The 27,695-nt window shown below is 47.6% G+C and overlaps 2 protein-coding genes across 3 annotated transcripts in view; one reads left to right on the top strand and one right to left on the bottom strand.

Moving 5' to 3' along the window:
• Nucleotides 1-8,633, bottom strand: part of TRERF1 (transcriptional regulating factor 1) — a 213,170-nt gene extending 204,537 nt beyond the window's left edge. Inside the window, exons 1-2 of the mRNA XM_073553435.1 lie at nucleotides 8,497-8,633; nucleotides 1,712-1,802 (exon numbers count right to left, since the gene is read on the bottom strand). The gene's annotated coding sequence lies outside the window, so the exon portion shown is untranslated. The remainder of the gene's footprint in view (nucleotides 1-1,711; nucleotides 1,803-8,496) is intronic.
• Nucleotides 8,578-27,695, top strand: part of UBR2 (ubiquitin protein ligase E3 component n-recognin 2) — a 173,155-nt gene continuing 154,037 nt past the window's right edge. For both annotated transcript variants that reach the window (XM_073553434.1, XM_073553433.1), the window contains exons 1-4: nucleotides 8,578-8,714; nucleotides 18,118-18,377; nucleotides 26,863-26,941; nucleotides 27,083-27,193. In XM_073553434.1, the coding sequence (XP_073409535.1) occupies nucleotides 8,634-8,714; nucleotides 18,118-18,377; nucleotides 26,863-26,941; nucleotides 27,083-27,193 (531 nt within the window). In that variant the 5' untranslated portion in view covers nucleotides 8,578-8,633. The remainder of the gene's footprint in view (nucleotides 8,715-18,117; nucleotides 18,378-26,862; nucleotides 26,942-27,082; nucleotides 27,194-27,695) is intronic.

Genomic DNA, 27,695 nt, shown 5'->3' with positions numbered 1-27,695 from the left:
GAGGAAAGAAATCGCTGCATTGTCCGAGTTTGATCTGATATTTGGATCGCACTCGGCCATGCAAGTCATTCAGTCCGTGGAAACCATCGGACTGCACTTGGATGACATCCGAGTGCAGTCCGATGTCCACATACTAACAAAATCAAGAAAATGGGAGAAATTTGTTCTTCATTTTCTTCTCATCTGAGAGAATCGGATCACATTCTGATCAGAGTGTCATTTTCATAATCGGCCAATTTCTCTCGGATGAGAGAAGCTATGGCCGTCTGTACCTGCCCTTAGGCCTCATTCACACATCAGTATTTTTTCATCAGGTGTTTGTATGCCAAACGGCTGGGTGTTTCCATTCTTTGCGGTAATGGAATATGTTCAAACACAGTCTGACACTGCTGGCATAACCCGCTCCAACAAAGCGAATGGTAAAGGCCAGCTATCAATATATGCTTACCTTTCCAGGAGGAAAAACAGAGGAACCGCATAATGCAGAGTCTAAGAAATTATACTGTCAATCACTGACCGCAACATTTAAAGTGCGCAGTGTGGGGGGCACGCTGTTCTACGAGCCCATTGCCCACCAATGACAAGTTTGTGGATTGCTGATGGGTTACCTTGGCAGGCAGGGGCCTGCTGAAAATCACAGTGTCTGCCACGGCAGTGCTCCTGTAAAGGCCAGTCTGTAGCTACTGTTCATAGGAGAACGTGATTTCTACTATAGACTGGAGTATATAGTATAAGAGGACTAAAAAATACAGTAAAAAAAATGTAATTATTTATTATATATAAAATTAAAAATATCTAATCATTTATTATTTAATATATAATTATTAAAATATATACAGTAATTATTTATGATTTTAAATATCTATATATTAAAAATATATAATTATTTAATATATATAACAATTATATATATACATAGATATATAAAAATTCTAAAAATATATAGTGATGTGTAATGATTTAATATATATTTTTTATAAATATATATATTAGTTATAAAATACATTCATATTTATAATTATTTAATATATATTAACTCATTCCCCTTCCTTCATAATAAAGAAAATTAAAATATTACAAAAATGATAAATATGAAGAATACAAAAATTAGAATCTTAAAATCACCCACTTTTTTCCTATCAAAAATGAATAATTTTTTGTATTTTTTTTTTTTTTTTTTTTTAAATAAACATATTTGGTATCTACGCATGCATAAAAGTCGGGCCCATCAAAACATAAGATTGTTGTAATTAACCCAACCGGAAAAATGCTGAAAAGAGAAAGAAAATCGAACCACCAGAATTGTGATCAATTTTTTTTTTTATGAGTTTCCAATTTTGTTTTCTCTTTTAAATTAACAGACAATTCCTTAGTAAGGTTTTAGAAAATATGTTTTATAATATATATAATCCTAATATTAAAATGAGCAGAGTGAGAGATCTCATGAGTCCAAGTGTATTCAGTTTCTGCCCACCCAGCATAAGTGACAGCTGCAGCTTGTACTGAGCAGTGTGAGATCTCAGCAGGGAGAAGAGACACTGAGGAGATGTCAAAGCAGGCTAGGTGGGCAGAGATTCTTTCATAAAGGGTTATATAAGCCATTTTGATAAGGATTATCACAGTAAATACACCAGCCATGTCAGGTCTATTTAGTAATAATGCATGATGTCCTAAAGGGGTGATCTTCTCAAAGAACAGCAAAAATACATACCATATATCTGAACTGAAAATAGGTCACCAGAATTCTGATCTGTATAACAAGGTGGTCTTCTGATAGAGGAGGTCTTCTAGTCAGATTTCACCTGTATATTTAAATATAATAAAGGGATAAATAACACTGACTGTGATGAGACTCTGTCATAGTATGAAACCATTCTAAGGATAGCAGGGCCACCAGCACCACCATAAGGGCATTACAGGTATTACATCTTGATGTCAAGGTCTGTTTCGTATAGATTTATTCACCAAATACGGAGACTACAGAGTAAGCTGTATGTGGTGGAGGGCTGCTGCTTCTACTAAAGCCACTTCGACTCATGGTGAAAGTGGCAATTCTGATAAATGTAATTGGGGGGTTGCTGTGACTACTGGGGGAATTAAATGCCCACTCTGATTAGTGTGGTGGAGAGGATTGGTCAGTGGCAATGACCACAGTGCGGTTGAGTGGGCTACTTTGGATGGGAGATTGTCCACTCTGACCACTGGGGAATCGGTTGAAGTGTCCACTCTCATTTGTGTGGTGGAGGGAGACAATGTGACTACTGTGGATGGAAGAGTGTACACAATGATCTGAGGTGGTGGGTCTACTGTGACTACACAGGAGGTGGAAGCCACGGTTTTAAATAGTGTGGTGGAGGGGGCACCTGTGACTACAGGGGTAGTAGGACTGTCCTCTCAGATCTGTGTGCTAGACCGTTTTAACTCTTGAAGAAGTAGTGTAGTGTATGGAGACTGCTGTGACTACTGGGGAAGTGGGAGTGTTACTATAGCAGAGGGGTTATTGACTTTTGACGTAGTGTGCTGTGGACAGCTGTAAATATTGGGGAAGTGGGAGATACTAAATGTGCGGTTATTGACTTTTGCAGTAGTGTATGGAGACTGGTGTGACTACTGGGTAAGTGGAATTATTGACTTTTGCAGTAGTGTACTGTCAACTGCTGAGACGATTGGGGAAGTGACAGTTACTATAGCAGTGGGGTTATTGACTTCTGCAAAGTGTGCTGGGGACCGCTGTGATTATTGGGACATTAAGGGGTGTGTGCAGTGACAGCTGGATAATACCATGTGCTGGGCTCCCCAATGTGAGTCGCTTTATGCTGTCTTTACTATTCAGAGCAGACACTGCAATGTGGAGCACCATCAGGTAGAGTGTGCCCATAGGAGGGGTCTGCTCTGCGGTGAGATGTGGAGCAAAATCAGGTAGAGTGTGCCCCTAGGAGGGGGTCTGCTCTGCGGTGAGATGTGGAGCACCATCAGGTACTGTGCTCCCCTAGGAGGGGTCTGCTCTGTAGTGAGATGTGGAGCACCATCAGGTACTGTGTGCCCCTAGGAGGGGGTCTGCTCTGCGGTGAGATGTGGAGCACCATCAGGTAGAGTGTGCCCCTAGGAGGGGGTCTGCTCTGTGGTGAGATGTGGAGCACCATCAGGCACTGTGTTCCCCTAGGAGGGGTCTGCTCTGTAGTGAGATGTGGAGCACCATCAGGCACTGTGTGCCCTAGGAGGGGTCTGCTCTCGGTGAGATGTGGAGCACCATCAGGTAATGTGTGCCCCTAGGAGGGGTCTGCTCTGCGGTGAGGTGTGGAGAACCATCAGGTACTGTGTGCCCCTAGGAGGGGTCTGCTCTGCGGTGAGATGTGGAGCACCATCAGGCACTGTGTTCCCCTAGGAGGGGTCTGCTCTGTGGTGAGATGTGGAGCACCATCAGGCACGGTGTTGCCCTAGGAGGGGTCTGCTCTGCGGTGAGATGTGGAGAACCATCAGGTAACTGTGTGCCCCTAGGAGGGGTCTGCTCTGCGGTGAGATGTGGAGCACCATCAGGCGCGGTGTTGCCCTAGGAGGGGTCTGCTCTGTGGTGAGATGTGGAGCACCATCAGGTAGAGTGTGCCCCTAGGAGGGGTCTGCTCTGCGGTGAGATGTGGAGCACCATCAGGCACTGTGTTCCCCTAGGCGGGGTCTGCTCTGCGGTGAGATGTGGAGCACCATCAGATACAGTGCGCCCCTAGGAGGGGTCTGCTCTGTAGTGAGATGTGGAGCACCATCAGATACAGTGCGCCCCTAGGAGTGGTCTGCTCTGCGGTGAGATGTGGAGCACCATCAGGTACTGTGTGCCCCTAGGAGGGGTCTGCTCTGCGGTGAGATGTGGAGCACCATCAGGTACTGTGTGCCCCTAGGAGGGGTCTGCTCTGCGGTGAGATGTGGAGCACCATCAGGCACTGTGTGCCCCTAGGAGGGGTCTGCTCTGCGGTGAGATGTGGAGCACCATCAGGCACTGTGTTCCCCTAGGAGGGGTCTGCTCTGTGGTGAGATGTGGAGCACCATCAGGCACGGTGTTGCCCTAGGAGGGGTCTGCTCTGCGGTGAGATGTGGAGAACCATCAGGTAACTGTGTGCCCCTAGGAGGGGTCTGCTCTGCGGTGAGATGTGCAGCACCATCAGGCACGGTGTTGCCCTAGGCGGATTCTGCTCTGAGGTGAGATGTGGAGCACCATCAGGTACTGTGTGCCCCTAGGAGGGGTCTGCTCTGCGGTGAGATGTGGAGCACCATCAGGGGCTGTGTGCCCCTAGGAGGGGTCTGCTCTGCGGTGAGATGTGGAGCACCATCAGGTACTGTGTGCCCCTAGGAGGGGGTCTGCTCTGTGGTGAGATGTGGAGCACCATTAGGCACTGTGTGCCCCTAGGAGGGGTCTGCTCTGCGGTGAGATGTGGAGCACCATCAGGTGCTGTGTGCCCCTAGGAGGGGTCTGCTCTGCGGTGAGATGTGGAGCACCATCAGGGGCTGTGTGCCCCTAGGAGGGGTCTGCTCTGCGGTGAGATGTGGAGCACCATCAGGTACTGTGTGCCCCTAGGAGGGGGTCTGCTCTGCGGTGAGATGTGGAGCACCATCAGGCACTGTGTGCCCCTAGGAGGGGTCTGCTCTGCGGTGAGATGTGGAGCACCATCAGGTAATGTGTGCCCCTAGGAGGGGGTCTGCTCTGCGGTGAGATGTGGAGCACCATCAAGCACGGTGTTGCCCTAGGAGGAGTCTGCTCTGCGGTGAGATGTGGAGCACCATCAGGTACTGTGTGCCCCTAGGAGGGGGTCTGCTCTGCGGTGAGATGTGGTGCACCATCAGGCACTGTGTGCCCTAGGAGAGGTCTGCTCTGCGGTGAGATGTGGAGCACCATCAGGTGCTGTGTGCCCCTAGGAGGGGTCTGCTCTGCGGTGAGATGTGGAGCACCATCAGGTAATGTGTGCCCCTAGGAGGGGGTCTGCTCTGCGGTGAGATGTGGAGCACCATCAAGCACGGTGTTGCCCTAGGAGGAGTCTGCTCTGCGGTGAGATGTGGAGCACCATCAGGTGCTGTGTGCACCCCTAGGAGGGGTCTGCTCTGTGGTAAGATGTGGAGCACCATCAGGTACTGTGTGCCCCCAGGAGGGGTCTGCTCTGTGGTGAGATGTGGAGCACCATCAGGCACTGTGTGCACCTCTAGGAGGGGTCTTCTCTGTGGTAAGATGTGGAGCACCATCAGGTAATGTGTGCCCCTAGGAGGGGTCTGCTCTGCGGTGAGATGTGGAGCACCATCAGGCACTGTGTGCCCTAGGAGGGGTCTGCTCTGCGGTGAGATGTGGAGCACCATCAGGCACTGTGTGCCCCTAGGAGGGGGTCTGCTCTGCGGTGAGATGTGGAGCACCATCAGGCACTGTGTGGCCCTAGGAGAGGTCTGCTCTGCGGTGAGATGTGGAGCACCATCAGGCACTGTGTGCCCCTAGGAGGGGGTCTTCTCTGCGGTGAGATGTGGAGCACCATCAGGTACTGTGTGCCCCTAGGAGGGGGTCTGCTCTGCGGTGAGATGTGGAGCACCATCAGGCACTGTGTGCCCTAGGAGGGGTCTGCTCTGCGGTGAGATGTGGAGCACCATCAGGTACTGTGTGCCCCTAGGAGGGGTCTGCTCTGTGGTGAGATGTGGAGCACTATCAGGTAATGTGTGCCCCCAGGAGGGGGTCTGCTCTGCGGTGAGATGTGGAGCACCATCAGGCACTGTGTTCCCCTAGGCGGGGTCTGCTCTGCGGTGAGATGTGGAGCACCATCAGATACAGTGCCCCCCTAGGAGGGGTCTGCTCTGTAGTGAGATGTGGAGCACTATCAGGTAATGTGTGCCTCTAGGAGGGGTCTGCTCTGCGGTGAGATGTGGAGCACCATCAGGCACTGTGTTCCCCTAGGCGGGGTCTGCTCTGCGGTGAGATGTGGAGCACCATCAGGTACTGTGTCCCCCTAGGAGGGGTCTGCTCTGCGGTGAGATGTGGAGCACCATCAGGCACTGTGTTCCCCTAGGAGGGGTCTGCTCTGCGGTATGATGTGGAGCACCATCAGGTATTGTGTGCCCCCAGGAGGGGTCTGCTCTGTATTGAGATGTGGAGCACCATCAGGCACTGTGTTCCCCAAGGCGGGGTCTGCTCTGCGGTGAGATGTGGAGCACCATCAGGTAGAGTGTGCCCCTAGGAGGGGTCTGCTCTGTAGTGAGATGTGGAGCACTATCAGGTAATGTGTGCCTCTAGGAGGGGTCTGCTCTGCGGTGAGATGTGGAGCACCATCAGGCACTGTGTTCCCCTAGGCGGGGTCTGCTCTGCGGTGAGATGTGGAGCACCATCAGATACAGTGCGCCCCTAGGAGGGGTCTGCTCTGTAGTGAGATGTGGAGCACCATCAGATACAGTGCGCCCCTAGGAGTGGTCTGCTCTGCGGTGAGATGTGGAGCACCATCAGGCACTGTGTTCCCCTAGGAGGGGTCTGCTCTGCGGTGAGATGTGGAGCACCATCAGATACAGTGCGTCCCCAGGAGGGGTCTGCTCTGCGGTGAGATGTGGAACACCATCAGATACAGTGCGCCCCTAGGAGTGGTCTGCTCTGCGGTAAGATGTGGAGCACCATCAGATACAGTGCGTCCCCAGGAGGGGTCTGCTCTGCGGTGAGATGTGGAACACCATCAGGTACTGTGTGCCCCTAGGAGGGGTCTGCTCTGCGGTGAGATGTGGAGCACCATCAGGCACTGTGTGCCCCCAGGAGGGGTCTGCTCTGTATTGAGATGTGGAGCACCATCAGGCACTGTGTTCCCCTAGGCGGGGTCTGCTCTGCGGTGAGATGTGGAGCACCATCAGATACAGTGCGCCCCTAGGAGGGGTCTGCTCTGTAGTGAGATGTGGAGCACTATCAGGTAATGTGTGCCTCTAGGAGGGGTTTGCTCTGCGGTGAGATGTGGAGCACCATCAGGGGCTGTGTGCCCCTAGGAGGGGTCTGCTCTGCGGTGAGATGTGGAGCACCATCAGGCACTGTGTTCCCCTAGGCGGGGTCTGCTCTGCGGTGAGATGTGGAGCACCATCAGATACAGTGCGCCCCTAGGAGGGGTCTGCTCTGTAGTGAGATGTGGAGCACCATCAGATACAGTGCGCCCCTAGGAGTGGTCTGCTCTGCGGTGAGATGTGGAGCACCATCAGGCACTGTGTTCCCCTAGGCGGGGTCTGCTCTGCGGTAAGATGTGGAGCACCATCAGATACAGTGCGTCCCCAGGAGGGGTCTGCTCTGCGGTGAGATGTGGAACACCATCAGGTACTGTGTGCCCCTAGGAGGGGTCTGCTCTGCGGTGAGATGTGGAGCACCATCAGGCACTGTGTGCCCCTAGGAGGGGTCTGCTCTGCGGTGAGATGTGGAGCACCATCAGGCACTGTGTGCACCTAGGAGGGGTCTGCTGTGTGGTGAGATGTGGAGCACCATCAGGCACGGTGTTGCCCTAGGAGGGGTCTGCTCTGCGGTGAGATGTGGAGCACCATCAGGCACTTTGTTCCCCTAGGAGGGGTCTGCTCTGCTCTGTGGTGATATGTGGAGCACCATCAGGCACTGTGTGCACCTAGGAGAGGTCTGCTCTGCGGTGAGATGTGGAGCACCATCAGGCACTGTGTGCACCTAGGAGGGGTCTGCTCTGCGGTGAGATGTGGAGCACCATCAGGCACTGTGTTCCCCCAGGAGGGGTCTGCTCTGCGGTGAGATGTGGAGCACCATCAGGCACTGTGTGCATCTAGGAGGGGTCTGCTCTGCGGTGAGATGTGGAGCACCATCAGGTACTGTGTTCACCTAGGAGGGGTCTGCTCTGCGGTGAGATGTGGAGCACCATCAGGCACTGTGTTCCCCCAGGAGGGGTCTGCTCTGTGGTGAGATGTGGAGCACCATCAGGCACTGTGTGCCCTAGGAGGGGTCTGCTCTGTGGTGAGGCCACCATTTCAGGTCATTGGCATCACCGGCTCTGTGATTTACATCAGTGTTTTGGGTTACATTTGGCCCTTAAGACACAACACGGAGAGAACATGTGAAAACTGATCTGATCGAGGCCTTCTGCCAGGAGCGGGCGCAGGCGCTGAGCACGCTCCATACATCTGGGCATGCATGTGCCGGACACGATGGGCAGTCGTTTCCATGGCCACACCCTGGCACAGAGGGGTCTCCCCGTGCACCATACAGTCCTGACATAGCAGTCACCACGGTAACTGTAGTGCCCGGCGTGCCAAGGGAGTCTCACTGCCTGGTCAGGGGGCGATGAGCTGGAGGCAGACTTACATGTGCTCTATCATTAAAATGAATCTCATGATACAGAATATTCCATAATCCGACCTCCCAGGTGGCAGTGGTGCCGGATTACTGGACTTGACACTATGTATCATCCACATTATCAGACAAGGTACCGCAGCCATTCAGTCATATAAACCTTCTTACAACACGGCTATTCCTGGACTATCACTGGTGATACTGACGCTGGGACTTGTAGTTCTCCAGGAGGCAGTGGAGCAGCGGCTCCATTCCCCACTCTCAGCGACTCTACCAATCTCCCCCCTCCCTCCACGCGTCGTGACGTGTTTCCGCTTCCGGTGCAGTCTCCTGCCGAGCGAAGATGGCGACTCCGATGCAGGAGCCCGAGGAGCTGGGTACGGAGAGCGAGCTGATGGGCTGCTCGGCCCGGGACGTGGCCCTGGTATGTGCCAAGTAGCCTGCCGCCAGAAATGACTCCTGTCAGTGGCGCCCCCGGTCTGTGGGCAGTGACAGTGCAGATTTCCAGCTCCAGCTGTTGGGGAAACTACATTTCCCAGCATGCCTGCACAGTCACCGCCTGACGGGGGATGATGGCACTTGTAGTTTCCACAACAGCTGGAGGGTCAGAGGCGAAATGTCAGTGTGGTGTTATAGAAGCAGCGTCCAGAATGCTGCAAACAGGCCTCCAATGTGTGCAAAAGATATATATATATATATATATACTGTGTGTAAATGTATGTTTATATAAATGCCTGTGTGTATATATATATATGTTTATCGAAATGTGTCTGTAATATACTGTCTGTGCGTGGGGAGATATATAGGAAATACAGGTGTGTGTGTAGTATGTACTCAATGCAGGTTTATTGGCAGGACCAAATTAACATTTGTTTTGCCAAAGTACGTGTACAGCAGGGGATAGGGACTGTAGGAATGGTGAATGGGGGCATATCATAGCATTTTATGTGTGCAATCTGATGTGTATGGAGATATATATATTAAAATATAGGTGTGTGTGTATGTATATATACACACGTGTAATACACTGTATGGATATATATTGTTATGTGTGCATATGCATGTTTATAAAATTGTGCAAGTATTATAATGTGTAACACACTGTACTTTGTGTATGGATATATATATATATATTTGTGTGTCCATTTATATATGGATATATATTTTTATATGCATGTTTATATAAATGTGCCTGTAATGTATAATACACTGTATGGAGATACAGATATATATATATATATATGCGCATATGCACAACTCTGGCAACAATTAAGAGACCACTGCACAGTTTTATGAAAATCAGCTTCTCTCCATGTGTGGCAGCCATTCCATTCCAGCGTCAGTTGAATTCCAACCAGAGTACACCTCATTCTACTTAATGTGCTTCTGATTAGGTGATCACCTGAACCAAATCTTATTTAACGAAGGAAAGTAAGAAACCCTGCTGTGGTGATCACAATCCTCTTGCAATAGGACAAGCTGGATGGCAAAACAAGTGCTAGTAATATCCCAAAAGTAATAGGAATGAAAAAATAACGTTTAGCCATGCCAAAGGAGTTGAAAAGTCTTGAGTTGATTCCATCTGCTCAGGCAATGTTCCCCAACTCTGAGGACTGGTTTTTCCATCAATCAAAGAAGAACTGCTTACATTTTTGTACCAGGAGTGGCATAAGGTCACCCAAAAGCAGTGTGAGAGACTGGTGGAAAGCAGCCAAGACGCGTGAAAGCTGGGATTAAAAATCATGGTTATTCCACAAAATATTGATTTCTGAATTCTTCCTGGGTTAAAACATTAGTATTGTTGTTTCTATATTATTATCAACTTGTTTTCTTAGCATATGAGATCTGCAAGCACTGTATTTTTTTGTTATTTTGACCATTTCTCATTTTCTGAAAATAAATACAAAATTTAGTGCTTGGAAATTCGGAGACATGTTGTCAGTAGTTTATAGAATAAAAGAGCAATTTACATTTTACTCAAAAATATACCTATAAAGAGAAAAAAAAGACAAAATGAAAATTTTGCAGTGGTCTCTTAATTTTTGCCAGAGCTGCACCAAGTGAGACTCTCTAAGAAGGTGTACATTAAATTCCCATGTAGGAAGGAGTGTAGTAGACTATGCCATTACAGACATAAACCCGAGAAATATCTTAATAGTCACCCCACAAACAAATCACATCTAACGTCTTCTATACATGAAATCTACAAAGAAATCATCAACAGAAAAGCCTCAGCAGAGAAGCCTCTTAAACTTGCCGCCATCCTGTAAATGGTCCAAGATGTTGGCTATAAAACTGGTCCAAACAGACCCAAAATTTAGATGATTCTCCACCATTACTACAAGTACAAGTCAAACTACAAAAGACCTCAATGATAGCGTATATTCTATACCATGGTCAAATTGTCCAACCTTAAAAAAGAAAGTTAGCTACAAGAGGCCAAAAGAAAAAAAGATCAATGGTTGTTTGGCACAGAATGTAACGCCGTAAGGAAGACCCTGAGAACGGCCTCAAACAAGAATCAGAGAGACCCCAAACGCCTGTGTCTGAGGGATGCCTACGACACCATACAAAAGCGATACAAAACCATCCTTAGGAGGAAGAAGCAGAGTTACATTACATCTCCACCCAACTTAACCAACGCCAAGACGCTCTCTAAGACAACTTCTGGGAAATATGGAACCACATGGACACAAAAAGTAACATCCATATCTAAAACTGCAATATCTGGCTCCAGTACTTCAGTGACCTCTACAAAGACATCCCAAAGGAAGGACTTAGCTGGAATCCCACCAGAAATGCTGAAATACAGCCCACCAGATATAAAGGCAGCAATGGCTAAACTGTTTAATATTGTGCTGAGTGTCGGCTACTTCCCTCATACCTGGAACTAAGGTCTCATCTCAACCATTAACAAGAGTGGGGACAGGAACGAACCTGCCAACTACAGAGACATATGTATCAGCAGCAATCTGGGAAAACTGTTCAACAATATCCTGAACTAGAGGATCTTCCATTTCCTCATTGAACACAATGTCCTCAGCAAAAGCAAAGGAGGATTCATGCCAAACCACCAACCACATCTACACCCTGCACAGCCTTATTCAGAGCCACATCCACGATACAAAGCATAGGAAGAGATATTCCTGTTTTGTAGACATTAAAAAGGCCTTGGACTCAGTATGCCACCCAAGTCTGTTCCTGAAACTGCTGGAGAGCGGAATAGGACTAAAGACCTATGATGTAATCAAAAGCTCCTACACCGAGAACCACTGCAGCGTGAGGGTGAAGAGGAAAAGAACAGATTATTTCCAGCAGAGCCGCTTTGTCAGACAGGGCTGCACCCTATGGCCGGGGTCACACTTGCAAATGTGATGCGAGAAATCTCGCTCTTCAATACCTGGCATTGCCGCTGGCACTAGGGACTGGAGTGTGCAGCTACATGTATTTCTATACAGCTGCACACTCCGGTCCCGAGTGTCAGTGGCAGTGCCTGGTATTGATGCGAGAGACTCACGCCCCACTCGCACGTGTGACCCTGGCCTAAGTTCAACACTCTTCAACATCTACACCAACGAGCAACCACCTCTCCAGAATGCTCTGAGGCACCAGGTCTCTTACTCCATGACACCCAGGTGAAATTCCTGCTGCATGCAGATGACCTACTGCTGCTGTCACCAGCCAAGAAAGGTCTCTAAGACAACCTGAATATCTTGGAGAAATTCAACTCCACATGGGCACTTTCCATCAACCGAAACAAAGCCAACATCATGGAGTTCCATAAGAGAAAGCCAAGATCGGGCCAGCAATCTTCATTTGTGCTAAACAACTGCGCTTTCACAGGAATGGACAAATACATCTACCTGCGCCTGGAAATTTACCAGTCCAGGATCTTCAAACAAGACATAGAAACCCTGAGGGACAAGGCATGTAAAACCTTCTATGTCATCCTTAGGAAGCTCTGCCATCTGAAGCCACCAGTGAGGGTCTGGCTAAAAATCTTCGATGCCATCATCGCCTCAGTCCTCCTGTACGGCAGTGAAGTCTGGGGCCCTCACACCTACCCAGACTGGTCAAGGTGCGATTCCAGTCCAGCAGAAATATTCCACCTGGAATTCTCTAAGCCCCTTCTCCAGGTGCATCGGAGCACCACCAACAGTGCCTGTCAGACTGAGATGGGAAGATTCCCACTGCACCTAGCAGTCCTGAAGACATATTATCAGTCCGATCTCTCATCATCATAAATCCCTGCTACATATTAGGGGACCAAACAAACCAGGACCCAAGAGAAGCTCACCCAAATCCAACCTGACTGAAACATCAACTACTGCAGCCTGACAAAAGCCAGAATCAGGAGGATGGTAGACGAGGGCCAGGAGAGGTACGTCAGTGACCGGAGTAACGATATCAGCGTCTTGGAGAAACTGACCATGTACCAGAGTCTGCAGACTGGCTCCATATCTGCAGAAACTCCCAGAGACCGCCCCGAGACCGCCAGATCCTGATCCGATACAGACTCCGTGCCCACAATATGGCCATCAAGTCAGGCCGGCACAGACAGAGCTACAAGCCCCGGAAGGACAGACCGTGCCCACACTGTGACCTGGAGGATGAGACTCACTTCCTGCTACACTGCACCAAGTACTCAGCAGTGAGGGACACTCATTTCAGGAGACTATGCAATCTCTTCCCGGATTTCAACTCCATCAAAGAGGAAGAGAAAATATATATCCTGTTGGGGAAAGAAATGAGCGGAGTGGAGATAGTGCACTATGTGAGCACTGCCATATGCTGCGGGAAAGACAACTATGATATGCCATGGACTTCCTTAGCCCCCACCCTGTATGTGCCCCATCCATCGTTCCTACAGTCCCTATCCCTGTTCTCCCTATTCCTTATCGTATATGCATATTGTTTGGCAAAACTAATGTTTATTTGGTCTTGCCAATAAAGCCTTGAATTTGAATTGATTATATGTGTGTATATACTATAGTGTGTGTGTATATATATGTGTGTGTGTATATATATATATATATATATATAATATATATATATATACCGTAATAGCTAGCTGGGTGCATGGATATGTATAGTCTAATTGATATGTCATGTAATACGAACGTCACTCACTATACATAGCCATGTATCCAAAATAAACCCAATGCATAGACTTGTATGTACAGGAGCAGGAACTCATAACTGGAATTTTGATTATATATAGTATATTTTTCTTAAGTCCTAATTTTCTCTCTCTCTATTACCGTATATACTGTATATATAATCTCAGTTCTCCTGTATGAACATATGTGTAACTTTCCCTGCTGGTCATGTCCTGATGACCTAATTAGCTGCAGATTTTACCTTTTTTGTTTAAAAAATAGAGAAATCCTCAGGATGGATTAATATTTTGAGATTTCAGCGGGCAAGTTTGCATTGATATATTTCCATGTTCAATGTCATCCACAATGCAGCCCCTGGAAAACAATTCTGGTTTTTTTTTTTTTTAAATTTCTACCTGGCCAATCTGCTCTGGATCCAACCTATGTGGACATTTCCTGATCTTGAGCGGCGTGGTTTTGTTATTACCTCTGAAACCACATAGTTTGATGCCTGTCAGATGCTTTTATGATGGATTCCATGAATCACAGAGATGTGTGTATATGTGGTCAATAAATAACAGATGTTGTGTGTCGTGTATATAATGTAATGTGCACCCACAGCATCACCGTGTACATGCTATGTGCACATGTGTATGATATATACACATTGTGTGTATGTTTTGGATATGACTTGTATTGTATCTACATATGTGTGCGTGCATATGTATATTTGTGTTGAGCAAAAAATTTTTGCAGGACCCTGGTGTGTGGCTGCCGGATCAGAGCACTGTGACCATCCCATCACCTTTTTTGATTAGTAAACCCAATGCGACACCATTGTGGCGACATGAAACGCATGCAAATTTTTTTTATATGGTGCTTGTTTATGAGTATCACAAATTGGGCTAAGATTAAAAAAAAGTAAACATTATGCTGCAAATTAAGTACTTTAGTCACGCCCCTCGGTCAGCCCTAGCGTGAAAGCCGCCCCTTGGTGAGCCCGCAGTCTAGCGTGAAAGCCGCCCTTTGATCAGCCCGCAGTCTAGCGTGAAAGCCGCCCCTTGGTGAGCCCGCAGTCTAGCGTGAAAGCCGCCCCTTGGTGAGCCCGCAGTCTAGCGTGAAAGCCGCCCCTTGGTGAGCCCGCAGTCTAGCGTGAAAGCCGCCCCTTGGTGAGCCCGCAGTCTAGCGTGAAAGCCGCCCCTTGGTGAGCCCGCAGTCTAGCGTGAAAGACGCCCCTTGATCAGCCCGCAGTCTAGCGTGAAAGCCGCCCCTCGGTCAGCCCACAGTCTAGCCTAAAAGCTGCCCCGCAGCTAGCCAACAGTCACCCATGGAAGCCTCCCCACCCCCTGTATCTCCATGGTCTTATGTTTAATACTGATGCCAGTTTTCCCCATGAAATGCTATTTGCAGAACATCTTACAATTTTGTGTTAATTGTTAAGTCATTGTGTAGAGAGGAATTAGTATTTGCCAGACTCTGCTGGGAAAATAAATAGGTGGACATCTTGAAATCCAATGTGTCTTATCCTTTCTTGGCCTGATGTTCTGCCCATACACACGGGGACGGACCGTAGGTTCTGCAGAAATTGGGGAGTTTGGCCTTTGTTCATCAGATGTGTGTGGGCACCTACATGTGCAGGTATGAAAAATTGGCAGGTTCCTGGTTCACAGGGCTTTGGTCCTGCGCCCACGAGGTCCCTGGTTCACAGGGCTTTGGTCCTGCGCCCACGAGGTCCCTGGTTCACAGGGCTTTGGTCCAGCACCCACGAGGACCCTGGTTCACAGGGCTTTGGTCCAGCACCCACGAGGACCCTGGTTCACAGGGCTTTTGTGCAGTGCCCATGATCTACCCGCGTGGCTGCTGGACCAGGGTTGTGTGGATCACTTTGCTCATCTCTATTGCTGGGTATGTAACACTATTTTATCATGATTGCTTATAGACTGTAGTTGCTCCTTTTAGTGAAGGCTGGCATTTTCTTAGCTGTTGCCAGTATTATTGATCATGCTATCTGCTCATGTACAGCGTCACCGGTCTGCAGGATTCTAGTGCACACAAAGAAAGTCTGCAGGGTTTTAGCTCTTCTTGGTTGGGGGCAATGAAGAATTTTATCGCAACCCATTAATATCAATGTACCATCTGCAGATTGCATGAAAATACTTGGTCTTCCATAGCGAGAGCCTCGAGGTGTGTTCACACACACTGCAGATTAGTTACAGACATTTCTGAAAAATCCATTCTTTGCTTGTGAATAGGGTCATTTCTGGAGCAGGTGCATGGATTTTGGATGAATGGGGCAGTCGCAGACGTTTCTCCTGCAGATCTGCCGTGTGTTATCCAGGCTGCAGAAGCTTTTCCCACTGTTGCAGAAGTTTTGCAGGGTGTTTAGATCGGAGATGAAGTCTGGGGGTGATCGATGCACCTGGGAATTTCATGCGGGCAATCAACTTTTTGTTTTTTTTTGTTTTTTGCTTAGTAACAGTTTAGACCCCTAAGGTTAGTCTCTGATGTCGGTGAAGGAGACATTGCTCAGTTCAGAAGTTCCGGCCTGACCTTCTAATATGCCTATGAGACAAATCACTTAGGTGAGGAGACCTGGCGGGGATCTTCCAATCCCAGCATGGTCCGTCTGTTACAGAAGTGTGAAACAGACCTAAGGGTCTGTTCACACTTTATCATAGCTTTTTTACTTGCGGGTGTTTTTTTTTTGCATTCATTTGTATGGTTGAAAAACGCTCGAAGAGTTGACACACTGCTGATTTCAGAGAAGCGCACAGCAGCTCAAAAAGACTCCTAGGAATAAAAAAAAACCCAAATTGTTAATTATTATTATTATTATTATTATGCATTTATTTAGCGCCATTTATTCCATGGCGCGTTACATGTGAAAAGGGGAACTATAGACAGGTATAATAAAAATGTGTAAGACAAGGGACACACAAGTACATAAGGAGAGGGGACCCTGCCCGCGAGGGCTCACAGGCTACAGGGATGGGTGAGGGTAGAGCAGGTCGTGCGGTGGTTCAGTAGACCGAGGATCATTGCAGGCTGTAGGCTTGTCGGAACAGGTGGGTCTTCAAGTTCTTTGTGAAGGTTTCCGCTGTTGGTGAGAGTCTGATGTGTCGGGGTAGAGAGTTCCAGCGTATGGGGGAACCACTGGAGAAGTCTTGTATGTGGTTGTGGGAGGAAGAGATAAGGGGAGAGTAGAGAAGGATATCTTGAGATGATCGAAGGTTGCGTGCGGGTAGGTACCTAGAGACCATGTCACAGATGTATGGAGGAGACAGGTTGTGGATGGCTTTGTATGTCATAGTTAGGGTTTTGAATTGGAGCCTCTGGGCAATAGGAAGCCAGTGAAGGGCCTGGCAGAGGGGGGAGACAGGTGGATTAGTCGGGCAGCAGAGTGTAGGATGGACTGGAGCGGAGCCAGACTGCTAGAGGGGAGGCCAGAGAGTAGGAGGTTGCAGTAGTCGAGGCGGGAGATAAGAGCATGCACAAGTGTTTTTGTGGTTTCGTGGTTGAGGAATGAGCACATCCGCGAAATATTTTTGAGTTTGAGGAGGCAGGAGGAGGCGAGGGCTTGGATATGTCGATTGAAAGAGAGCGCAGAGTCGAGGATCACCCCAAGGCACCGAGCGTGCGGGACTGGGAAAGGAGAGCAGCCATTGACATTGATAGATAGGTCTGGTGGAGGGGTAAAGAGAATTTTGAAATCTCATCACTTTGCTGCTACGGTAAAACGCAGCAAAAAAAAAAAAAAAAGCTGCAATAACCTCACATGTGAAAATACCCTTATCATATAAAAATTGAGAATTTTTTTTCTCTTAAATTACATTAACTGTGAACTGGGGATTTTTAGTTTCAGTTTTTTCATTTGAGTCCCATTATTTTTTTTATTAAAATTTTTTTGCTTATGGAGCTGTGTAGGGGATTGCCTTTTTTAAGGGGGGTGTGTTTGGGGGGGGGGTGAAGGTGGCACTTCTGTGTTTTTAGTTTTTTTAATATTTGTAATATTTTTTAAAACCTTTTTTTACAATTTTAATTTTTTTTTTCAACTTTTTTATAGTTGTAATATTTTTTAAAGCTTTTAACTTGTGTAATTTTTTAAAACTTTTATATTTGGAATTTTTTAAAAAACCTTTTTTTAAATTTAGAATGTATTTTACTTCAATATTACAGTACTGTCGGGCATCAGTTGGGCTTCTGCCCCTTTTTTCTGTAGAGATCCACTGTGCCAGTCAACAAATCTTGAACAGAACTATGGTAATATTATTATTTTTTATTATTATTATTATAACTTCATCTATTCCATTGCGTTTCACATCTGAAAAAGGGTATACATAACAAAAAATAAGTAGAATGCAAATCAGGCTGGAATAGCGCACGGGGCGTCGCTGCTTTCATGTACATTGACACACCCCCAGTGCACTTCCATCTTGATTTGCATATTTCTTCTGCTTTTGATTTCTCACTACGGCCACATCAGATCTCTATAATAAAAGGTATCCATTTTTATTGGTGACTTTGCAGAGCCCTGGCTAAATGAAGCGGAGATCATGCATGCCCACCACCACCTAATTAATTGTCTGTGGAGCTTCTGGAGATAAATCCACGGGACCCCTCTCTTTATATATAGGATTATTCCTGACTGCAAACCCCCGGGAGGTTTGATATAGCGTTCTGTTTATGGACTTTTTACGGTAATGGTGTATTTTCTGTCTCTTTAACTAGAAATGGCTCCAAGCAACCGATCTTCCCAAAGAAGTCTACCAGCACCTCGCTTTCTACGTCCCCAAAGTCTACTGCAGAAAGGCCGATCCGGTCACCGATCACGAGGAGATGCTGGCGCAGCACGCGCTCCTGGGGGCGCTTGAGTGGTATCTGTGCGGGGAGGATCCTGCCATCGGCTTACCGAAGCTCGAGCAAGCAAACAAACCGTCCCAGCTGTGCGGCCGGGTGTTCAAAGTGGGCGAGCCAACCTATTCCTGCAGGTGGGGTCCTGGAAGTAAATTGGGATCACATACTTTTGACGGCGACCGTCGTCTAATTTTTGTTTAAATTTGGTTTTGAACAAACTACAAACTTTTACCAGCTGATAAAGAAGGGGGTTTTATATATATATATATAATCCCCCTTCTTTATCAGCTGGTAAAAGTTTGTAGTTTGCTCAAAACCAAAAGTTTGGACACACCTTCTCATTCAAAGAGTTTTCTTTATTTTCATGACTATGAAAATTGTAGATTCACTCTGAAGGCATCAAAACTATGAATTAACATATGTGGAATTATATAATTAACAAAAAAGCGTGAAACAACTGAAAACGTCTTATATTCTAGGTTCTTCAAAGTAGCCACTTTTTGCTTTGATTACTGCTTTGCACACTCTTGGCATTCTCTTGGTGAGCTTCAAGAGGTAGTCACCGGAAATGGTCTTCCAACAGTCTTGAAGAAGTTCCCAGAGATGCTTAGCACTTGTTGGCCCTTTTGCCTTCACTCTGCGGTCCAGCTCACCCCAAACCATCTCGATTGGGTTCAGGTCTGGTGACTGTGGAGGCCAGGTCATCTGGCGTAGCACCCCATCACTCTCCTTCTTGGTCAAATAGCCCTTACACAGCCTGGAGGTGTGTTTGGGGTCATTGTCCTGTTGAAAAATAAATGATGGTCCAACTAAACACAAACCGAATGGAATAGCATGCCGCTGCAAGATGCTGTGGTAGCCATGCTGGTTCAGTATGCCTTCAATTTTGAATAAATCCCCAACAGTGTCACCACCAAGCACCCCCACACCATAACACCTCCTCCTCCATGCTTCACGGTGGGAACCAGGCATGTAGAGTCCATCCGCTCACCTTTTCTGCGTCGCACAAAGACATGGTGGTTGGAACCAAAGATCTCAAATTTGGACTCATCAGACCAAAGCACAGATTTCCACTGGTCTAATGTCCATTCCTTGTGTTCTTTAGCCCAAACAAGTCTCTTCTGCTTGTTGCCTGTCCTTAGCAGTGGTTTCCTAGCAGCTATTTTACCATGAAGGCCTGCTGCACAAAGTCTCTTAACAGTTGTTGTAGAGATGTGTCTGCTGCTAGAACTCTGTGTGGCATTGACCTGGTCTCTAATCTGAGCTGCTGTTAACCTGCGATTTCTGAGACACGGATAAACTTATCCTCCGCAGCAGAGGTGACTCTTGGTCTTCCTTTCCTGGGGCGGTCCTCATGTGAGCCAGTTTCTTTGTAGCGCTTGATGGTTTTTGCCACTGCACTTGGGGACACTTTCAATGTTTTCCCAATTTTTCAGACTGACTGACCTTCATTTCTTAAAGTAATGACGGCCACTCGTTTTTCTTTACTTAGCTGCTTTTTTCTTGCCATAATACAAATTCTAACAGTCTATTCAGTATGGCGATCAACTGTGTATCCACCAGACTTCTGCACAACGCAACTGATGGTCCCAACCCCATTTATAAGGCAAGAAATCCCACTTATTAAACCTGACAGGACACACCTGTGAAGTGAAAACCATTTCCGGTGACTACCTCTTGAAGCTCATCAAGAGAATGCCAAGAGTGTGCAAAGCAGTAATCAAAGTAAAAGGTGGCTAATTTGAAGAACCTAGAATTTAAGACATATTTTCAGTTGTTTCACACTTTTTGTTGATTATATAATTCCACATGTGTTAATTCATAGTTTTGATGCCTTCAGAGTGAATCTACAATTTGCATAGCCATGAAAATAAAGAAAACTCTTTGAATGAGAAGGTGTGTCAAAACTTTTGATCTGTACTGTATATATGTATATCTTTTTTGTAATGTTACAGGAAAAAGAATTCATTACTATTATAGCGCCATTTATTCCATGGTGCTTTACATGTGAAAAGGGGTATCTCTATATATAAAAGTGAATGTATATATGTGTGTGTGTGTATCACCAATCAATCACGAAGCATCAGAGTGGGACACCAACCAATCACGAAGCATCAGAGTGGGACGCAGATGGAGAGCGGGGCTGCGGACGGATACAGCAGGACGGTGCATGGAGGTCAGGGCTGTGGAGGAAGAGAGCGGGGCTGTGGAGGGACAGCGGGACATGGATGTAGAGCGTGGCTGCGGAGGGATAGAACGGGACGACAGATGGAGAGCGGAGCTGTGGCAGGAGAGAGCGTGGTGGCGGGTGTAGAGCGGGCCTGTTAAGGAAGAGAGCGGGACCCACAGATAGGTACTATGCCCGGGCAACGCCGGGCTCTTCAGCTAGTACATAATAAAAACAAGTACAATAATCTTATTTTGCCTGAAATTTTTTATCCATTGGTCCCTTATCTTTTTTTTTTTTTAAACTCGTCTTTTTTTGTCATGCAGTATTGTTACTTTTTTCCACCTAATTCTTCAAAATTTTGAGCCAAAATCCAAATCGCTCTTTATTTTGGTCTTTTACCTATGTTCTGACTTTTTTTTTCTGCTAAATGTTGCAAAATTTGTAAAAGGAAAAAAAAAAAAAAAATCACTCCAGAATCGAAATTGATAGATCAGCTGAAATCATCTGGAAATACTCCCGTCTACAATGACAAATATTAGAAATAAAAATAGACTAACACAAAAATGCGGAAATTAAGATTAGATTACTGTGCAAAAGAAAAATAGGCAGCAAAACAACAAGCCAGACCAAAAAAGTAAGCCTTGTCTTTCTGTTTTCACCTTTACGTCAAATTCATCAAAATGGTGCACATCGTTTGATGAATTCGGTACAAATGAAAAGGCGGAGGTTCTTTTGCTCCTTTTTTAATATGATGTCACACGATTCTCTCACTAAGCTTTAAGATATTGCGTACTAGTCTTCAACTGCGCGACGTTTCGAAAACATCACTGCTTGAGATACCGTAATTGGAAACTTTTAGATTTATAATAATCTTTTTTTTTTTTTTTTAATTTAATAACGCCGTTCTAATCACAGACACCTAACATGGGATGCACCAGTCAGTACGTCCTATGTCACTAAGGTTTTTTTTGTGAACCTACACTTTTCGTTTTGTCACTGTGAGACCCTTCTGCCGCTGGTTATGTCACAACCCCCAAGAATAAACTTTGTGACATGATTGCAAAAGGGCATTAACGTTAATGCATTGGTAAATATCCTGACATCTGCGTCTAGTTTGCCGTAGAAGTTCTGACATTTTGGAAATCAGAGGTGAGGGATATATATAGGCCGCGGTGTCTGACGGTTCACTATTTCATCACCTACTAAGTCACCGGAGGAACTTTAGACCCTCTATTGTGTGGCAATAGTAAAGATGTCCTCTTCTCTGGACAACCTTGGCACTTCCAGTTTTTTATGTTCTGTCGTCACCTTGTTGCTTCTCGGCACATATCATTTTGCCTCTTGATTCCATGAATGAGCCACACATCACATGCAGCCTAATCTGGATAATGGGATTGACACAAACATTGATTTTCCATTTATTTTATATACATGGATAAAATCTTAAAAACAGAACTTAAAAAAAACTTTTCTCCTTCGCCTCATTGGGGGACACAGGACCATGGGTGTTATGCTGCTGCCACTAGGACACTAAGCAAATACACAAAGAAATCAACTCCTCCTCTGCATTATACACCCTCTGCTGGCTCTATCCTGAACCAGTTCTTGCTTAATGTTTGTAGAAGGCACTAGAGTCTGGTTTCAGACCCGTATTGCATTTCTTATTTTTAATTTTTACTTTTTACCACAAAATCTTCAACAGCAAAGGGCGACGGGGCCTTTCAAGGTCTCGAACTCCCAAACCCATGAACAGGCGGGCACGCGGAGTGTCGTCTCCCCATATCACCTCCTACAACTTCATCGCCGGCCTGGGCTCTCCTTAGGGGCGATGGATCCCTTCAATGGGTGCATTCTCCCCACATCAGCAACAGACGGTAACATGGGGTGTCGCCCTCAAGTACCCCCTTCTGGAGCCAGGTCTTTTTTCAGGACATGCCCTGCCTCACCTCCATGCAAGAATGATTACCTCAGGTAACATGCAGAGGCTCCATGCGGCATCCGTGCGGCCCCAATGCACCACCACTGCCCGAAAGTGGATGATGACAGGAGGCGAAAGAGACCACTCCACCTCCCTATCAAAGGGATGGTGGATTGAGGAAAGAATCTGTGCGGATATATTCTCCAGCTTGGCCACAGCACCGCTCTCCTGGCTGCTTCATACGCTGTGAGTAGCAACAGGGTTCCTCCAAGTCAGAAGGTGCTCATGGTCCTGTGGGATGTCCGGGCACTAGGGGGATATGTGCGCTGATGACTAGCCACCACCGCCGCTATCGTCCTAGCGCCACTGCTGCCCCCATCGCAGCTGCCATCGGCGCGGCAGTGCCGCGGTCTCAAATTTAGGTCCTGACTTCTAACCGGCATAGGCCAAACTCTGCCCACCCGGCCGGCTCCGCCGACTTTTTTGACGCTTCACGCTCTGACCGAGAAGCGCTGTGGCCACATTCTACCCCGGGCCCTGGCTCCACACCCTTTTTTGCTGGCGCTTCTCGTTTCTCACGCGAAGCGCTCTCCTTCCTTCTCTGACTCCACTTCCGGTCAACGTGCGTCTAACCAGAGGCTGGGGACGCCATCTTCTCACCGCACGTGTGTCTTCAGGCACCACAGCAGCGCAGACTTCTTCTTTGGGGGCACGGATACAGGACCTGGGTAAGCTGATACACAGCGCTTAACCCCTTCCCTGCGGCAGCCTCTAAACAGCACCTACATGCAAAATGTCTCAATCAAAAGCATCTAAAAAATCGGATAAAACACACACAGTGGTGTATCCCTCATGTACCACATGTAATGCCCCACTACAACGGAGACACCGTACCGCCTGCCACCCCTCGTGCACAGGAGCCACCTGCTAATGCCGATTTTAGTGGATTTAGTCCACCCGAGTTGGCCACGTCCCTGGCACAGTCCATGGCTTCCCTTGCTAAAGCCATAGAATCCTTCCGTGATTCCTCCCCAAGCCAGGGCATCACTTTACCTCCCGTGGAGGGCCTTTCAGCCACTCGAGAGTCTTCCTCAGACAGGGGCCGGACTGTGGTAGAAGATACTCAATCTTCCAGAAAACGTCCCCATGATTCGTCCCCCAGGAACTCTGGTGCCTCGGCGTCCGTAAGCTCTGCTTCTCGCTCCCCCTCACCATGGGTTTGCAGCAAACACGACTCAGAACACGAGTCAGATGTAGCCGTAGACCCGGGCTCATTAGAGTACCAGGAGTCTCTAGATTCTCTCATTGAAGCTGTCAATAAGGCTCTGAGAGTAGACGGTGTCCTTCAAAAGGACCAAACGTCCTCACAGGGTTTTTGCTAACCAACATGAATTTACGGACATTGTTTAAAGGCATAGGAGTCGCCTGGACAAGCGATTCACAGGGCAAAAACCGCTGGAAGAGCGGCATCCCTTTGCATCTACTCTACGAAAGGAATGGAACGAGTCCCCTGCAGTAGATCCACCCATATCACGGCTCTCTTCCAAAACCCTCCTGTCTCTGTCAGATGGCTCGTCCATCAAAAACCCCACTGATCGACAAATTGACAATCTTGCTCGATCAGCCTTTGAGGCTGCCGGAGCAGCACTCTTCCCTTCCTTCGCCACCACTTGGGTGACCAGAGCTATGGTAGCCTGGGCAAAGGCTCTAGCTAAGACCGGTCGAGACAACCTACCTTCCGAGGCGGTCAGATTGCCTGGGCAGGGTTTTACGTTGTGCATGCCTCCCTAGATGCGGCTAACTGTGCCGCACTTGCAGCCGCAAACGCCGTTACCATCAGAAGAGCCCTATGGCTCCGAGAGCAGTGGGCGGTATCTGCTTCCAAGAAATCCTTAACCTCACTGCTCTACCAGAGCGGGCGTCTGTTCGGAGACAAACTTGACCAAATTATCTCGGATGCTACTGGAGGAAAGAGCAAATTTCTCCCTCAGCAAAGACCCAGTCGGCCCTTTCGGAACCCTCGCCATGTCCGCTTCCGACCCTTTCGCAGTTCCGCAAGCTGGCCATCCGCAACAGCTTCCTCTAGCTCTGCCCTTCCCCCGCACAGGGACTCACAATCTCTCATTCCTGGAGAAGCAGACCCTCACCGTCTGGACCCAAGGGTACTTCATCCTGCAAGTTCTCTACTCAATGACTCATTGCAGTATCCGGAAGACACAGACAGGGTAGGCGGCCGTCTACTCCTGTTTCGTCAGGTCTGGCTGGCGGTCGTTCACGAGCAATGGGTCAGAGATCTGGTGTCTTCCGGATACAAAATAGAATTCGTGTCTCCCCCGCCAACACACTTCTTCCGGTCCCGTCATCCAAAGACAAAGGCGCGTGCAGCCCCATTTTATCAGGTCATATATGCTCTCCGCAACAATTGAGTCATTATCCCCCGGTCCCTCACACAAAAGTTCAAGGGATTTTACTCAAATCTGTTTGTGGTCCCAAAGAAGGACAGGACCATGTGTCCCATCCTAGACCTAAAACTGTTGAACAAGTTTGTCAAGGTGCCCCATTTCAGAATGGAATCTCTCAGTTCTGTTATCTCCTCGCTGGAAAAAGAATACCTTGCATCTGTCGACATCAAGGACGCATAGCTTCACATTCCAATCTTCTCAAATCACCAAAGATTCCTGCGCTTCGCTATCGGAGACTATCATTTCCAGTTCACCGCTTTGCCCTTCGGTCTCGCCACTGCCCCCCAGAGTGCTCATCAAGCTCATGGCTGCAGTCATGTCTATCCTGCACTCTCTGGGCATGGTGATTCTGCCCTACCTAGACGACCTCCTCATCAAGAGTTCGTCCCTTCAGGCTTGTGCGGAGAGTGTCAGTGTTACTGTGGAAACTCTCACTCGTTTAGGTTGGCTGGTGATCCTAAGCATGTCATCCCCAGCCCTGTTTCAAATACATCTGCATGAAAATAGAAACAGATTTAGTTTTTTAACTCAAGGATTATTAAAGTTGAAGTCTCACTGGACTTCAAAGTAAAAACTGCACACATTACTAAATATGTATCTTACACTTGATGGGGCTGGTGAATTTACTGTGAAAATTAAGATGACTGGCTGTAAAATGCTGATATTTTAAAGATCCAGCTAAAGAGTGAGGGAGCTCACAAATCCAATTGTATTCAGTCTCCACTCACTCAGGTTGACTGACAGCTGCTGCCTGTACTGAGAAGTGTGAGATCTCAGCAGGGACACTGATAAGCTGCTCAGCTGCACCTGGCAGGAGGGATATTTTGATTAGCCTTCAGCCAGGCTACATGTTCTGAGATTCAGCAGCCGTAAAAAGGGAAACTTAAAAACTGCCAGTCATGCTAGCTGGGTGGAGATTCAGCAGGGAAGGTGGACACTGAGGATCTTTAAAGCAAGCAAGGTGAGCTGAGATTCAGCAGGAAAGGGAACACTGGGTAGTTGATACTCAAGCTAGCTGGACAGAGATTCAGCAGCAGCAGGGGGGAGGGACACTAAGGAGCTGGCACTGAGGCTAGGTGAACGTAGATTCAGCAGCATGGAGAAAGGACACTGAGGAGCTGGCACTCAGGCTAGTTGAGCAGAGCTTCGGAAGCAGGGAGGAGGGACACTGAGGAGTTGGCACTCGGGCCATGTGACCGTAGATACAGAAACAGGGAGGAGGGACACTAACGAGCTGGCACTCGTTCTAGTTGAGCAGAACTTCAGGAAGCAGGAAGGAGGGACATTGAGGAGCTGGCGCTCAGGCTAGGTGGACAGAAATTCAGCATCAGGGAGGAGGGACACTGAGGAGCTGGCGCTCAGGTTAGATGGACAGAAGTTCAGCAGCAGCAGGGAAGAGGGAAATTAAAGAAGCTGGCACTCAGGCTAGGTCGGCAAAGATTCAGCAGCAGGGAGGATGGCACTCAGGCTAGGTCGGAGGGACACTGAGGAGCTGGCACTCGGGCTATGTGGGCAGAGATTCAGCATCAGGGAGGAGGGACACTGAGGAGCTGGCACTCGGGCTAGGTGAGCGGAGCTTCAGAAGCAGGAGGAGGGACTTTGAGCAGCTGGCACTCAGGCTATGTGAGCGGAGATTCAGAAGAAAGGAGCAGGGACACTGAGCAGCTGGCACTCGGGCTATGTGAGCAGAGATTCAGAAGCAGGGAAACTGAGACGCTGGCACTTAGGCTAAGTGAACAGAGTTTCAGCAGCAGCAGGGAAGGAGGGACAATAAAGAGCTGGCACTCAGGCTAGGTCGGCAAAGATTCAGCAACAGGGAGGCGGGACACTGAGGAGCTGGCACTCGGGCTATGTGGGCAGAGATTCAGCAGCAGGGAGGAGTGACACTGAGGAGCTGGCACTCGGGCTAGGTGGGCTGAGCTATGGGGCCGGCAGTAGTAGTAGGATGACTACAGGACTGTTTTTGGCAACCTCTCCTAATAATAAGTTAGCTTGGACAAACTCTTTAGTTATGTGGTTTCTGCTGTTTGCAATATATTTAATGTTTGTCTCTGTTTTTTAATTGGCAGAGATTGTGCAGTGGATCCAACGTGCGTCCTGTGCATGGAGTGTTTCCTGGGAAGCGTTCACAGAGAGCATCGGTATAGGGTTAGTAGTCTGTATTCTTATATGTCGAATATATCATTTCTTTGTATTTGACTGGAAGGGCCGCCACCAATCCCGAGAGCCTGCACCGCTGCTTTGCCTTTAGATCTCCTCTGATCTATGCTTTGTCTCGTTGTGTTGCAGATGACAACTTCAGGAGGAGGAGGTTTCTGTGATTGTGGAGATGCTGAAGCATGGAAAGAAGGACCCTACTGCCAGAAGCATGGCCTTAATATATCTGAAAGTGAGACAGAGGTAAAGCCGCCACTGCTTCATCGCTGCTGATAAAGAAATTACTGGTACTTTCCCCCACCCTGCCAAACTGTGTTTAGGCTTTGAAAAAGAAAATGGGCAGCAATGACGACTGGAGAGTAGTCTGTCACCACAAAATGACTGTTCAAACCAAACACAGTTCAGTGCACCTTTCTACCTACTTGTTATCCATTTATCTCTGCTCCTTTTTGGCTCCTGTAAATCCTGAGTGAGGAAGAGTGGAGGTGAAGATAGATGCAAAAGAAGTCCGTGGGAAGGTGCAATGAACTGTTAGACAACAACAAGGGTGCACCGAGCACCTGAGCTTGGTATGAACAATCATTTTGTGCTGAAAAATTCCCTTTAATTTAAAAAAAAAAAAACGCATTCTGTAAGTTAGTAAAAAGTGGTAATGTGAAATGCTGGCCCTGACATGACAATGTAAGGTGACTTATTCGCCGTGCAATACTCCTTTGGGAAAATTAAATATGCAATTTGCCTCTTC

This window comes from Dendrobates tinctorius, unplaced genomic scaffold, assembly GCF_039654945.1.
Source record: "Dendrobates tinctorius isolate UK_male_01 unplaced genomic scaffold, ASM3965494v1 ptg000201l, whole genome shotgun sequence".
Taxonomy (NCBI): domain Eukaryota; kingdom Metazoa; phylum Chordata; class Amphibia; order Anura; family Dendrobatidae; genus Dendrobates; species Dendrobates tinctorius.
The sequence above is the reverse complement of the archived record's forward strand: the minus strand, read 5'-3'. Positions and strand labels throughout refer to the sequence as shown.